The sequence below is a fragment of the Megalops cyprinoides genome, chromosome 7 (genome assembly GCF_013368585.1).
Source record: "Megalops cyprinoides isolate fMegCyp1 chromosome 7, fMegCyp1.pri, whole genome shotgun sequence".
NCBI classification, from domain to species: domain Eukaryota; kingdom Metazoa; phylum Chordata; class Actinopteri; order Elopiformes; family Megalopidae; genus Megalops; species Megalops cyprinoides.
Genome location: NC_050589.1, coordinates 38,973,690 through 38,987,905, shown reverse-complemented (window position 1 = coordinate 38,987,905; position 14,216 = coordinate 38,973,690). Strand labels below are relative to the sequence as shown.

The 14,216-nt window shown below is 45.4% G+C and overlaps 1 protein-coding gene across 2 annotated transcripts in view; it reads left to right on the top strand.

Moving 5' to 3' along the window:
* The window catches only part of LOC118781279 (disco-interacting protein 2 homolog B-A), a 67,689-nt gene that overhangs the window by 19,332 nt on the left and 34,141 nt on the right, over positions 1–14,216 (top strand). For both annotated transcript variants that reach the window (XM_036534245.1, XM_036534244.1), the window contains exons 2-8: positions 7,214–7,285; positions 9,672–9,812; positions 10,402–10,527; positions 10,899–11,099; positions 12,417–12,554; positions 13,306–13,425; positions 13,903–14,100. In XM_036534245.1, the coding sequence (XP_036390138.1) occupies positions 7,214–7,285; positions 9,672–9,812; positions 10,402–10,527; positions 10,899–11,099; positions 12,417–12,554; positions 13,306–13,425; positions 13,903–14,100 (996 nt within the window). The remainder of the gene's footprint in view (positions 1–7,213; positions 7,286–9,671; positions 9,813–10,401; positions 10,528–10,898; positions 11,100–12,416; positions 12,555–13,305; positions 13,426–13,902; positions 14,101–14,216) is intronic.

Here is a 14,216-nt window from a genome sequence, read left to right as displayed (position 1 = left end):
ACACACACACACACACACACACATACACACACATACTCTGATTTAAAGATTCCTCCTCTAGGCTGGAGATGGCGGGTGGTGGGGGTATCATTGTCTTATTTCGTGTATTTAAGGCAAAGCCAGTTTATGCTCGTCATTTTGGAGTGCACAGACAAACCCTTAAGACAAACCTCACAATAGGTACCTTACAAAATCCTGTCAAGTTGTTCACTTTGGGTAAACGATTTATAATACAATATATGTACAATTTTTTATGTAACAGGTTAGTATATGTAAGGTGTTCCTGCACAGTAGTGTATCTCATGAATTGCTTGTATGGAATACAGTGCAGGAGATGGTCTTGTGGCAGTGCTTTTGTTTGGAATGCTTTTTCAAATAGAATCTGATAGGTGGAACATACTGTATATCCCACTCTGAAGCCAGCAGCTGAAGGTCCAGTATCTGTATTCAGGGGCATTTGTAGTAGACATGTAGTGTTCTGCTTGTGTGTTAGTCTTTCAAATGAACATTATTGTCAGACTGAAGAGGTGCTCACCTCATGCTCTGAGGGTCTGCACATTGACTTTCAGGGAGAGTCCACCTATGCATGACATGGGCAGTTTGGACCTCACGCTGGACAAGATGGAGGTTTATCACAGAACATGTGTCTGTATAAAATCATGCACATGTACAGAACACACACACACACACACACACACAAAAACAGACACACACACAAGCACAAGCACAGCTTTACTCCATTCAGTAAAGTGCAGGGACTGTTTAACATCAATTATGGATTGTTTTGTGCTGGTTTCTTGGGTCCATCTTCAGAGTTGTTCATGAGAATTAGAAAAAATAAAAATTCAAATGTTAATCCAAGTAGATTCTTGCTGACCTTCAATATTCCAGTACTGGAATACTCAGTCTTGTCCCTTGTACTCAGTGTTAGAAAAACCCTCTAATACTTGAAACTTTGAAATCCTCCATTTCCTGTGTTGACTGTGTATTCATGGTCACACTCCCCCCTGTTTAATCTAATGGAACAGTCTGCTCACAAGTGCTAAAAATAAGGCCAGTGAGTGATGTCATTTCCTCCCCAGCATTACTCTGTATTTATGTCTGTGTTTTTCACTGTGTTTTTAAAATGCTGCCTGTAATCAGAGTGGAATAATCTCTCTCTGTCTCTCTCACAGATCTTAAAAACAGGACCATACAGCAAAGACATGAGTTGGGATTATTGGAGACTAACTGTCCGGGATGATTTGAGCGGGACTCATTTTACATATTATCCATTAATACAGCGGGGTATTTACTGAAGGGGTTGGTTGAGCACTATGTTGCTGCTCCACAGCAGTGTCCTACCTGGGGATTTGTGCTAGTTATTAGCCTGGTACCTTAGCTTCTATGTTGCATGGCCACCCCAGATTCCCAATGTGAACTGCAGAGCCTGCTCAATCACATGACTGCATTCTCCAGGCCATATTGTCCAGCCTCCTCATCTATATCTGGGCTAGAGGCATGGAGCCAGAGCAGAGGGGTAGAGCTGAGGTAGAACTTTGTAACTGGGATCTGCTCTCTGATCAAATGAACTGAATGATTTCTCTCCCAGAGTAGCTTTTTTGCATTTTGTAAACACATGTGTTCAGATGTTCCTGAAAAAGGCACTACCTTGGAGTGGAGATAATAATGGCAGATAACAAACACTGTCATACATTAATAAAGGTTTGGTTCAGAAGCTCTTCCTCCCAGCATGGCGGCTGTGTGTGTAGGGGTGGCAGAGTGGAGGAAAGGGGACCTGCTCACCCCAGACATTCTGCCAAGTGGGACAGCAATGTTGGTTCTGCCACGCCTGCTCTCCCCTCCTCTCTGATTGAAACTGTGACTAATCTGGGATTACAGGGCCCAGGATTACGAGAGAACAATAGCGTGGGACATGTGTGGGTTTTGTGAATTCCGCAGAGATAACATGAAAACAGCACCAAGACCCAGCTCTTTCATTCCTTTCAATTAAACCGATGACTGAAATCTGAAAAGGACCTCTCTTCTGTCTCATTCTGTCTGTATCTCTCACACACTCTCATACATACTCACTCTTTTCTCTGACTTTCTCTCTATCTTACACATTCTCTCACACTTTTTCTGCCAGGCTGCAGACTTTGCTCTTCAGAGCCATAAAGACATCTCTCACAAGCCCCTTTCATGCATGCACTGGACGCCGGAACGTATCCGGCCCTTAGCCGGAGGAGCTGTATGTGAGAACGCAAATGTCCGGATCAGTCGGACCGGACATGTGACGGACTTCTTTCTGCCAGCTCCCTAGTACAAAGTCCACCTTTTGTCAGCATGAGCCCATGTGTGAACAGAGCAGGCAACATTCCGGAAAATCCACCGCGAGCGAGTGGGCATGTTGATGACGTTTCTGTCATGCGACTGGCTCAAAACTGGAAGAATACAAACATCTGCCTCGTACTCTTTTCCGCGTGCCTGTACATAGCTTTCCACTGTTTCGTTGACATTGTGGATGTGTAAATACATGCTATTTTGAGTCCAGTGATCATTAAAGAGATAGTTAGCTATAGCTATACTGTCAAAACTTGTCTCTTACGATGATTAATAACGTTGGTTAGTAGTTTATTATCTGGTTAGTAGCTAGCTAAGCTGTAGCTAAGTAATAGTGATAGGTGTAGTGAGATAGGTAAACTGGTGACCTAACATTACATAGCGAACAACAAAAACATACCTTCTTGTTATAATAAATGTATAATTAATAATAAATTATGTGTACCAGTAGCACCATTTGGATGGCTATGTGTGATTTTTTTATAGGCTACCCAAAAGTATAATAGCCATGTTCGCCTTCTCCTCCTCCATGCCACATTATGTACCCGTACCACCGAAAGGTAAGACATTGAAAAGAAAAAACTGAATATACTTCAACTCGCAAATACTTCAGGTGATCTCGTCAATACTTTTCACCCGTGAAAATGCAGGTGGCATCTAACTGGAAAATACCACGAGGAAATCTGGATGTTTCTAAACTCGCAATGATTTCAAGCGGCAATGTAACATACTACAAATGTAATTATTAATGGTTGCATACTGGGTACTACACTAAAAAATAGCATGCAGTATACAGTATATAGCCTACTTGTGTAGCACGCAGTACACAGTATGCAGTAGGCGGTTTCTAATACAGCCACTGCGATTTCTGCAGTGTACTTTTTGCGTCATGTCCTGCCTCCTGCACACTCTACCCAAGTGCCGTCCCTCACCTAAACCAAAGTGGAGTATTTCCTGTAGGTGAGAACACGACTGTCACGGACAATCTCCTGTTGTGTGCTACATGTGTGAAAGGGCAATTCCGGCCAAATTGCAGACCTTATTCTCCGAACTTTGTCCGGAGTTCATATTTGAAAACGGCTTCACACTGTAGTGCTGGCCATATGATGCTACAGCTGTAGTTTGTAAAGGAGACACTTTCTGCTTTATAAGACGCCATAGTGCTCCTCTGTCTCGTGTCCTGAAAGAGAGAGGGAAATCTTCTTTCATTGGCTGTGTATGTGTGTCTGTGTGTTTGTGTCTATGTGTGTGTGTATGAGTGTGTCAGTGTGCAGGTGTGTGTGTGACTGACTGCTGTGACTGACTCTGTTTCCTGGACACCTGAATTGAAGATCCATCCAAGTGACCGTCATGATGACACATACCTGCACCATACACCAGACCTGGGGTTAGTCGGAGTTGTGCATTCATGTGAATATCAGTTATGAGATTGCCAAAACAACATCTCCTGGATGTCACCCGTTGAGCTCCAGCTCTCTGTCTCCTCTGTACAGTGGTTCCTCTGTAAGCTGAGCCCTGTCAGTGACGACTCCATATGCCTCCCTATGTATATGGAGTCCCTGCGCGGGACTTCCTATCAGAATGCATGCAGGGAGGGAAGGTTCCCTGTCCCCAGGCTGACAGAGGCGGAACTCCTCACTAGCAGCAACAGTCTACACATGCAAACACACACACGCACACTTGCTGTGCACTGATGCTGCTGTTTCTGTGTTGTTTAAGAGAGACCCCAGGGGACCTCCTGTCCAGTTAGGCCCACATTGTGCCTCCTCCAGGCTGGTTGGCTGGTTCTGTTAGATTACAGTCATCCAGCAAATTCCTGCTCACAAACACCCTTTCTGGCAGGCTGGTCTTTGTAACAATTCCAGTTTCCTCTCTTGCCTGCATGTAAGCACACACACATACACAAACTTTCTCTCTTAAAGTTGCAGGGATTGTTGTATGTGAAGTTCGTATTAATGTTGTGACAGTGTAGCAGTGTAATATAACATGTGAGACCCTGGGAGAGGTTTTGCTGTGTCATTGAGATAGCGTTGGTGGCTTGGCGCTCTCTGCCCAGCTGGTCTGCCTGCTGCGACACTGCCGTCCCTCTCCCCTGTCCCGCGGCCAGCGGGCACAAAGCTGCCTCAGTCTCACAGTGGCACTGCCAGTCTGTGCCTGTTGTCCCAGGACAAACCATCCTCTGTTTCTCTTTAATGACCCCATCCATGCCCCCCCGCCCATTGTGTCAGTCGTAGGACAGTCCCAGAACAAAGGCGTCCCAGTCCCTAGCTCCCTGAAAACCATCAATCTGCCAATGACTGTGAATCTGTCTGTCCCGTGCAGTGTGTGTGTCTGTCAGACATCCATCACCCCCCCACAGACCTGCAAGACCATTATGTAGCTGTTTGTGTGTGGTGTGTGTGTGTGTGTGTGTGTGTGTGTGTGTGTGTGTGTGTGTGTGTGTGTGTGTGAGAGAGAGAGAGAAAGAGAGAAAGTACGTGTGTAGGAGTGTGTGTTTATTAGCAGGGAAAGATATCGGTGTTACAAGATTCTCAGGCAGAAAGAGTAACCAGGCATGAACCTGGGGCTGGATACTGGGCATCTCATTAGCTCTGGTGGTGGGAAGTGGGGGAAGAGAAGGGGGGGAGTGGGTGGGCGACAAAGCGGCAGAGGTAGGAGGGAGGGTGGCTGACAGTGTGCCTCATGGTCAAAATTTAGGATTCAGAATTTAGGATCATTGTACACTGTTAGCACAGAAAACAGGAGCACACCAGAAAGATAGGCTGTATAGATGTGGATATAATAACACATGAACCCACATTACACCCCTCACACTTTTACTGTAATCCCATGTCAGAGGAAGAAATTGACAAGTGAAGAAGCAGTTTTTCCCACTCCAGTTCAGAGGGAGTGAGAGAGGACAATTTTGTGTGCATTCGCTCTGACCTGCACTAACCCCCCTCCTCTGTTCTCGAGTCCCCTTCTCCTGCACAAACAATCAAAGCAAACTGTGATGGGACTCTGTGACCAGCTGAACAGTGCTGTTTGCATAGTTTGGACCACCCCTCTCTGGATCTAGCTCCTGTTTTACTCTGTCCCCCTTTTTCTCAATGAACTACCTGCCACTGTGCGTCTGCTTCTCTCTGTTACTAGTTCTCATCCTTGATTTCTGACTGTTAGAAAACAGCCATTAAAAACAGCTATGTTGAGTGAGTAAATGGCTCCCCTAAGGTATTGACATTACTGGCATTTGAACACTAAATGGTGAATTTGTAATGGTAACTGCTGAAGTGGCTGCATACCCTTGACAAGTGTCTGTTTTTGTTCTTAAAAAGTCCAGCAGAAGCGGTTGGAGAGCCTTGCCAGAAAGTTGAAGATGTGCATTCTGAGTGAGATACTGCTATGCCAGCTGTAGAAATATGACATATTTAAGCATCTGTATGCATATTAAGTCAGGTTTAATGATTTGCATTTTACTCAGAGGTTATGTTTCATTTGGAGTCAAAAACACATTTAAAAAGGCACATAATTTTCAAGGGACTTGCCCTTGCAAGTGGGAGTCAGGCAGGTCATAGGGTCTTGGCCATTACAGCGTTTGAGCTCAAAGCATAGAAAATTTTACCTTTTAACTTATCTTTTCCCTCCCTTAATAACAATAACACATTTAATTAACTGATTAATCTGTATGGGTCAGCGGCTTATTCTTTTTCTCTTAATTGCATCATGTGGTAACATTATGTTCCTTTTAGTCAATAAATTTTGCAGTATTAGCATGTACCACTGATTATTTGAGCATGTGAGAGGATTTGGTGTTATTTCATCATACCCATATCCACAGCATGCTAATAAGGTAAATATCAGTCTGTCTGTGCAAACTGTCCACTGTTGAAGTGCCTATGGAGCTCGTTTTGAAGAGTGCCTTCACTACCCTTTGTGGAGCTTTGCACTTGTGTCCAGTGGCATACACAGTTACAGAATGAGTGAACCTTTTTTTAAGTTGAGCATATTTTTTGAGGTGATGGAGCTGATTTTACTAAATTGATTTCATTTGTTTTATCATTTAAATGTACTAATTCTGAAAAAAGAATACAATTGTATGCGATACAGTTGAAAGAAGGAAGTTACCTGCCAATGACTAGTTGAGTGTTCAGATAACCTACACTCCTAGAATTCAAGTAAGAAAAATTGAAACGGTCTTAGAGAGATCAGTTTAAATACAAAGCGTCTGCCTCCTCTACAGTACGGTAAGCTCAAAAGCTGCCTCAGGCAGAGCCTATTTCTGTGGTGTGAAGAGAGTTATGTAGAAGCCCTATACCAGATCCCCATCTACCATGGGGCCATTACCCATAATTCATCCCTTTTATTACCAAGACACAAATTCAGAGCCAACAGCTGCCATTTTAGTTACCATGTTTTTTTTTTTTTTTTTTTTGGTCTGTGGTTTTGGGAATGAACATACAAATGTAAGGAGCTGTGGCTGAAACTGACCATGTTGTCACTGAATGGGTGAGAATCCCAGGCTAACCCAATTTCACTGTCTCTTTTCAAATTCAGTGGGTCATAATTTATGCTTTAGACATGTAGTAGGTCATCCACTGAGAACAGGCAAGTGCTTATTAAACACAAAACAATCCAAGAAACTACATTTTTAGGGACCACAATCAATAATGATTTGGACTGAACCAACTTACTGGTATGATTAAATTCACTGTAATGACAGCTTATATGCATATGGTTATGGTTAATAACTTAAAGTGCTGCTTATTTTATATCAGCAAGGCAGAACATGGACAGATATGATTACACTGGAATTCCATGTACTTACAATTTTTGATGCATATTAATGTGTTTTTTTGTTTCTGAATGGCCATTGTGTTTGTAAATAACGGGGCTGTGTTGTGTTCTCTCTCAGGTGACATCACACAAAAGGGCTATGAGAAGAAAAGAGCCAAGTTACTGGCCCCCTACATCCCCCAGACACCAAGTAAGATTACCACCTCTTTCTCCTGCTGTCTCTCTTCCTTCCTTAGCCATTTTATGTCCCTCTCCCTTTCTCTTTTTTCTCTCTCATTGTCTTTCTTTCTCAGATGAATCACTTTCTCATCCAGTGTTCCTGTGTGACATGCCATCCTTGCTCATATGACAGTGGCACTTTCCCTCCCTCACAAGACCGAATGGATTAAGGAAAGGGCATGCTGTCATACATGAGGCTTGAGACTACACCTCTTCAGAATAGGTGTCTGAATAAATTAGTTCATTAAAAAAATGTGAACCAACCATAGGAAATCACTATGTTTGTGTGGATTGTTTCACGAAAAATATTCTGATTAACCTAGATTTATGAGGAGCATCAGAAAATCAGTTTATTTCTGCTCTCTAGTGGTTGGAGACAGAATTATCACCAATGGCAAGGTGTTATTGAAAAATGGTGTAAGCAGTACATCAAATATACTTACTTTGGTAATGGACTTCTAATCAAGTATCTCATTGTGCTTGTAGTAGGGCACCTTACATATTTACCTTACGTATTTATCCATTTCATTTATCCTTACGTATTTATCCATTTCAGTGGCACAATGCTTAAATCACTATTCCACATTATAGTATGCATACATGCTTACACACTCATGAACAGTTTCCTCTGTTGTTACCCTTTGTTGCTGTTTGTGATGTGACCCTGAAAATGTTTAGCAGGAAAAATAGCCACTGTTTTGTAATTACTTAAGCTTGGAAGAGGAACAAAAACTGACCTTAGTGTTCAGGATCCAGTTCCCAGTAGCGTCATTGCCTCAGAGTAACCCCAGTCCTCTCTTACTGATGCTCAGATATCATACACACATGCAGGGTGAAAGCTGATTTAGTCTTGTGCTCACTGTGCCACCTGCTCAGGATTCAAACCTCAGAATCTCACACAGCTCCACACATTTACATTTACATTTATTTATTTAGCAGACGCTTTTATCCAAAGCGACGTACAAAAGTGCATACAGTAAGTATAGCGACAGTACGGGGACAGGATGTGTACAGTTCCACAATGAGACAGTTCTCAGCTGAGAGCAAGGTCTGTTTGAGGACACAGTACTATCAGATTTGTACAACTACAACGTATAGGGCAACTAATACGATACACCTTCAAACAGCAAACTTCAACAACTTCAAACAGCGCAATGAGTGTCAGGGTAAAGGCAGTGACAAGAAACAATTTAAAAAGCACAGCAATTTACGACAGCACTGGGGGAGGCAGCAATTGTGTGCTGGGTCAGTCCAGGTAGAGTCTGAAGAGGTGCATCTTCAGGCCCCGTCTGAAGGAATGGGGTGAAGGAGCTGTCCGTAGCGGGACAGGGAGTTTGTTCCACCACTGGGGAGCGATGTAGGTGAAACACCGATGTCTGGCAGAATGAGCACCTCCTGCCTTGACCATGCAAGGAGCGAAACGTCCAGTTGCTGCTGAGCGCAGGGCTGGTGTGTAGGGCTGGATGAGTTCTTGGAGGTAGGTAGGGGCTGTCCTGTTGATGGCGAGGGTCAGGGTCTTGAATCTGATCCTGGCAGCGACAGGAAGCCAGTGGAGTGATTTAAGCAGGGGAGTAACATGGGAGAATTTGGGGAGGTTGAAGATTAGTCAGGCAGCTGCGTTCTGGATGAGCTGAAGAGGCTGGGTGGTACAGGCTGGGAGGCCTGCAAGGAGAGCGTTGCAGTAGTCCAGGCGAGGGAGAACTGTTCCATTATCACCATACAACACTACAGCCCATTTAGAGTGTGTGTGCGTACGTGTGTGTGCGTGTGTGTGTGTGTGTGTGTGTGTAGTATGGAGTTGATGCGGAGCATGTGAGTAAGGTATTTCAGTGGAGCATGTGCAAGGTTGGAGCGAAGGCATACTGAGGCCGTGACTCACAGAGGCCCAGAGAGATCCTACACGCAGCACGCTCACATAAGGTGACGTTGCTCATGCCAGCATCCTGGCCAGTTACCCAATCTCTGGCTTTCTCACAATTTGTCCCTCTAGTCATCCCCAGTGTAACTGTCTAAAAAATTCCTTCCTCTCTTCCTCTCTGCCTCAGCTAATGTATGGGCAGCATGTAAATGGTCATTATATAAACTGTTAAACAAAGAAATAATGTTTATTTGTTATTGCAGAGTGTGGCTTGGTGATTTAGTCCAATCATAATTTTTTTTTTTTTTGTGTAGCAACTGGGTCTCATCTTTTTAATGGTTCATACTAGTCATTGATTGACAGCACATGGTAGTTTCACCCAATAAATGGTGCGTGAAGCCTTACTTTCCCATCACTGGGCTACATGCCCTATGTTTCATGACAGATCTGAGATCAGGCACAAAGTGACCCTTTGTTTGTCTTTGTCCCCCTCCCACAGGTGTGGATCCAGCCCTACAGAGTGACCAGCAGGCCCCAGGCCCCAGCTCCGCCCTCGATCCCGCCCCTGCTCCTTCCTCTGCCGCCCGTGCCCATCGCGCACGTCGCAGTGGGGGGGCCAGGGATGAGCGCTACAGATCAGGTGAGAGATGCCTCACTTCGTATGCCTTTAAAGAGATCTGGTGGAGGCACAAAAGTATGACTGTTCACAAACAATCAGGCTGATGCTGGTCTGGTGTAGATTCACTATGGATTTGAGAGGAACTGTTTTAATAGCATGTTGTTCAGAACCACAATATGGTCCTAGCTCACCTGCTCATGAATACTCTGAATATAATTCTCTGTAGATTTTAAATTTGCTCCAGGATGTCCCTTTTTCAGGGACAGGAAGGAAGTCCAAGTGCGTGATTTTGCTGGTGATTAACAGTCTCTGGTGGCACTGTGACATTGACAGTAGAAACGTAAATGTAATCTGTGTTTAGAGATAGCGAGGAGAGTTGGATGTAATTAGAAGCAGGCTTGATTCCTTGGTGGGGCACTGCAGTATTTTGCCCTTGATCAAGTTTACTCAACTAAATCATTTTTTTCTGAAATAAGTGAAAAACATGTAATTTGTCATTTGTGGAACATGTTGGTGACAGCTCCATACAAGTAAAAAATGGATTTTTGTACTATTAGTGTTGTACCATTTATTGTGCAGGAGGATTTTAACCTTTCTCTCTCACTGTAAGATATCCACACTGAAGCAGTCCAGGCTGCCCTCGCTCAGCATAGAGAGCAGAAGATGGCACTGCCTATGCCCACCAAACGCCGCTCTGCCTTTGTCCAGTCTCCTGCTGACAACTGCACCCCGCCTGGTGGGTGGAGTTATGCTGTCCATTCACACGCCCTGTTCCCACCCTCCACACTCCTGCCCCCGCTCTCCACACTCTTGTCTCTGCCCTCCACACTGCTGCCCCAGCTCTCTGTATTGGCTATTACCTATATGTGTGTGTTTAGATAGTTTTGGAAGTATCCAAAGCATCCCCTCTCTGTAAACCAATCTTTCTTCCTCTCTCTGTCCCTCTGTCATTGATACATGCTGTGTGGTCTGATTGAAGCACTCTCTTCCTCTCTTTATACCTCCCTCCCTCCTCCTCTATATTCCCTTCCTTCTCTCTCTCTCTCTCTCTCTCTCTCTCCCCCTCCCCTCTCTGTCTCTCTCTACCTCTCCCTCCTCCTCTCTCAGACACGTCCTCTGCGTCGGAGGATGAGGGCTCGCTGCACAGGCGGGCAGCTCTGACACAGGGCCTGCAGAGCCCGGACTCCTGGATTAACCGCTCCCTGCAGGGCTCCTCCACCTCCTCTTCCGCCTCCTCCACCCTCTCCCATGGTGAAGGCAAGCCCCAGCCCTCTGCGCTTGCCGATGTACTGGCACACACCCGCATAGGTACGCTTCCACTCCCCGCCCTGCTTCTGCTTCACACCCATACCCTCTGCATCAGTAGGGGGCACCCTGGGTTTCCCACTTACCCCCCTCAGAGGGACGCACACGCTAGATGCTCCCACCCCGACCTGATCGCAGGTTTCAAAAATATATACTGGTTCAGGTGTTCAGTTCATTGTTACGATTATTTCACCCATATCAGTTAAAGTCTCGATTGCTACTATTTTATCAACTTACTTGTGAATTTTATCAAATATTCAGATGAATATGTGTTTTTGTGGGGGCTTTTGTTTGGAAGACGCAGGGTGCTAGGGGGTCGCGTTTGGCCTTCCATTGCCTTCCAGTGCCTAAGTGTGTAGCAGCAGTGCCTTCCCACTGCTGCTACACACTTATACACCCCCTCACCTACACCCATACACACTATACACTTAACACCTACTCCCCTGATACTCTCCTATATTCTTACACACCTCCATCTGCACTCCCACAGGCATACACTCATACCTCCAACCAGCATCTGCATACCTGCGACACACCACACACCTACATTCCTGCACCTCTACACCCTTCCGTAATGAATGCACAATGCACCGAGGAGCAACTGTGTACAGTAGTCTTCGAAGGCCTCATGAATTGTCCCACATTCAGGGAACACGATGCTCTGTTCTGAAACAAGATAACACAACGTGGCAGAGATGACAGCTGTGGGAGTTGTAGCTGAGCAGGGAAACACAGTCTGGCACTGAAAGAAGTGAGAGAAAGAAAATATCAAACATGACATTATTGTTCATTCTTTCAGCAGATGCATGCATCCAGGGTGCCTTACAGAACTTAGACTTTGCAGTGTTATCTATTTGTGTTATCCAGCTGTGAATATACCAAATATTAAGATTTATGTGAAAAAACATAACTACTGGGCGCAAATGCAGTACACCATTCAGGATATGGAATTGCAGTCTTCTGGTTGCTAGGTCAGGTCTTACACCACTACACTGTGTTTCCTACATAGTCTTTGCTTGGGAAACAGCAACAGTGTGGCGTTGTGATAAGGAGCAGAGCTCGTAACCTGTGGATTTGGTTCCCTGCTGGAGCACTGCTGTTGTACCCTTGTTGTACCCACTGTTGTTGTAACCCTAAATTGTCTCAATAAATATCCAGCTGTATAAATAGATATGTAAAAATTGTAACCTATGTAAGTCTCTCTGGATAAGACCGTCTGCTAAATGACAATAATGTAATATAATATAATGAAACACCTGATTGTTTAGCTTCATAATATAAAGCAGAAGAGCCAAAATTCTTATATGTCCCACCCCCTAGATAACAACAGCGTTCCCCCTGATGTGACGTCAGCCACGCCCCAGGAGAGGGGCTCCCAGACAGACCTCCCTCCCCACGCCCCCGTGCGGGGGATGAGCCGGGGGCAGAGTCGCTCCAGCATGATGGACACAGCGGATGGTACTGATCCCTGCCATGATCGTGCTCCTTTTCTGTCTCTCAGCACTCTCACCTTTACTGGCCACTGATCCTGCTGATTGCATTCCTGATGCCATATGTTGTGAAGTCTGCGAGTTGGTCCACTCACTGGTTCTGACTGTAGCTGGAAGTACTTCATGGTTTTTTCCTCTGTCTCTGAGGTGATCCTGGAAGAATAGGATCAACTCGAGTCTTTGTCTTGCTTGGGGGTTTTGTCTGTGCCTGTGTGTGTGTGTGTGTTTGTGTATTTGTGTGTGTGTGTGTGTGTGTGTGTGTGTGTGTGTGTGTGTGTGAAAGTGAGTGAGTGTGACTCCCTTTTCCTCATTAAGATGACAGGCTTCATCTTGTGTGGAAATTTCTCTAATGAAAAAACTTCTGTTTTCTCTCCTGGTCTTCTTGTCATCCCGTGTCACATTTCTTTTGACTGGCAGTAGGAAAAGGTAATACAGAATTGAACAGTGCAGTCCCTGTGTGTGTGTGCGTGTGTGTATGTGTGTGTGTGTGTTGTGCTTGTGTGAGGATAGAAATTATTACCTCTGAGGTCAGCACAGTCCACACAGTGCCCATGTGGAAGGGCACTTTGCCTGTAAGACCCCTGTTACTTGTATGTGTTTTGCCTTGCAAATCCTGTTGCAAATCCATGTTGTTACCCACCCTTCCTGCTGAGCCCTTGTGATGTTAGGTGTGTGCTTGTCCCCCCGTCCTGGCCCCTACCCCTCTCCACCCCCCTCAGGTGTTCCTGTCAGCAGCAGAGTGTCCACCAAAATCCAACAGCTGCTGAACACTCTGAAGAGGCCCAAGAGACCCCCACTGAGTGAATTCTTTGTGGATGACGCTGAGGAGATTGTGGAGGGTGAGTGACGATAACTGGAGACTGAGGAGGACTAATAGGTTCTTATGGGACTCTCAGGCTTCATGAACCCTGGGTGAAGCTGCTGTGGGCTGTTATTATCTGTCTTGTATAACCCAGTCAGAAGGCTATGCTGTCTGACTGAATGAACTCACTATTCAACACCATGGACAAGAACTATTCAGAATATACTCACTACTCAACACCACGGATAAGAATGGTTCAGAATACACTCACTACTCAACACCATGGATATGAATTATTCAGATTATGCTTGCTACTCAACACCACAGATAAGAACTATTCAGAATGTACTCAATACTCAACATCACAGATAAATCACATTGGCTTTCTCTTTCTCCTTTCTCCCTCTGTCTCTGCTTCACTCTCATTCCCCTCCCTCACCTTCTCTCCATCTCTCCTGCTGACCTCTGTCTCTCCATCCACCCCTCCTCTCCCGTGCCCTCCTCTTACCTGCAGTGCCCCAGCCTGACCCCAACACTCCGAAACCTGAAGGGCGGCAGATCATCCCAGTAAAGGGCGAGCCACTGGGCGTGGTCAGCAACTGGCCCCCAGCCTTGCAAGCAGCGCTCGCTCGCTGGGGGGCCACTCAGGCCAAGAGCCCTGCCCTCACAGCACTGGACATCACGGGCAAGCCCCTCTACACCCTGACCTACGGTGAGCACCGGGGTCCAAAAGAGGCAGAGTGCTACGGGTCTTGAATAGTATTGACTTGCAATACAGATTATTACTCAAAATACATTTTTTCAGTGGGTTATTGTGGGACATAGAGC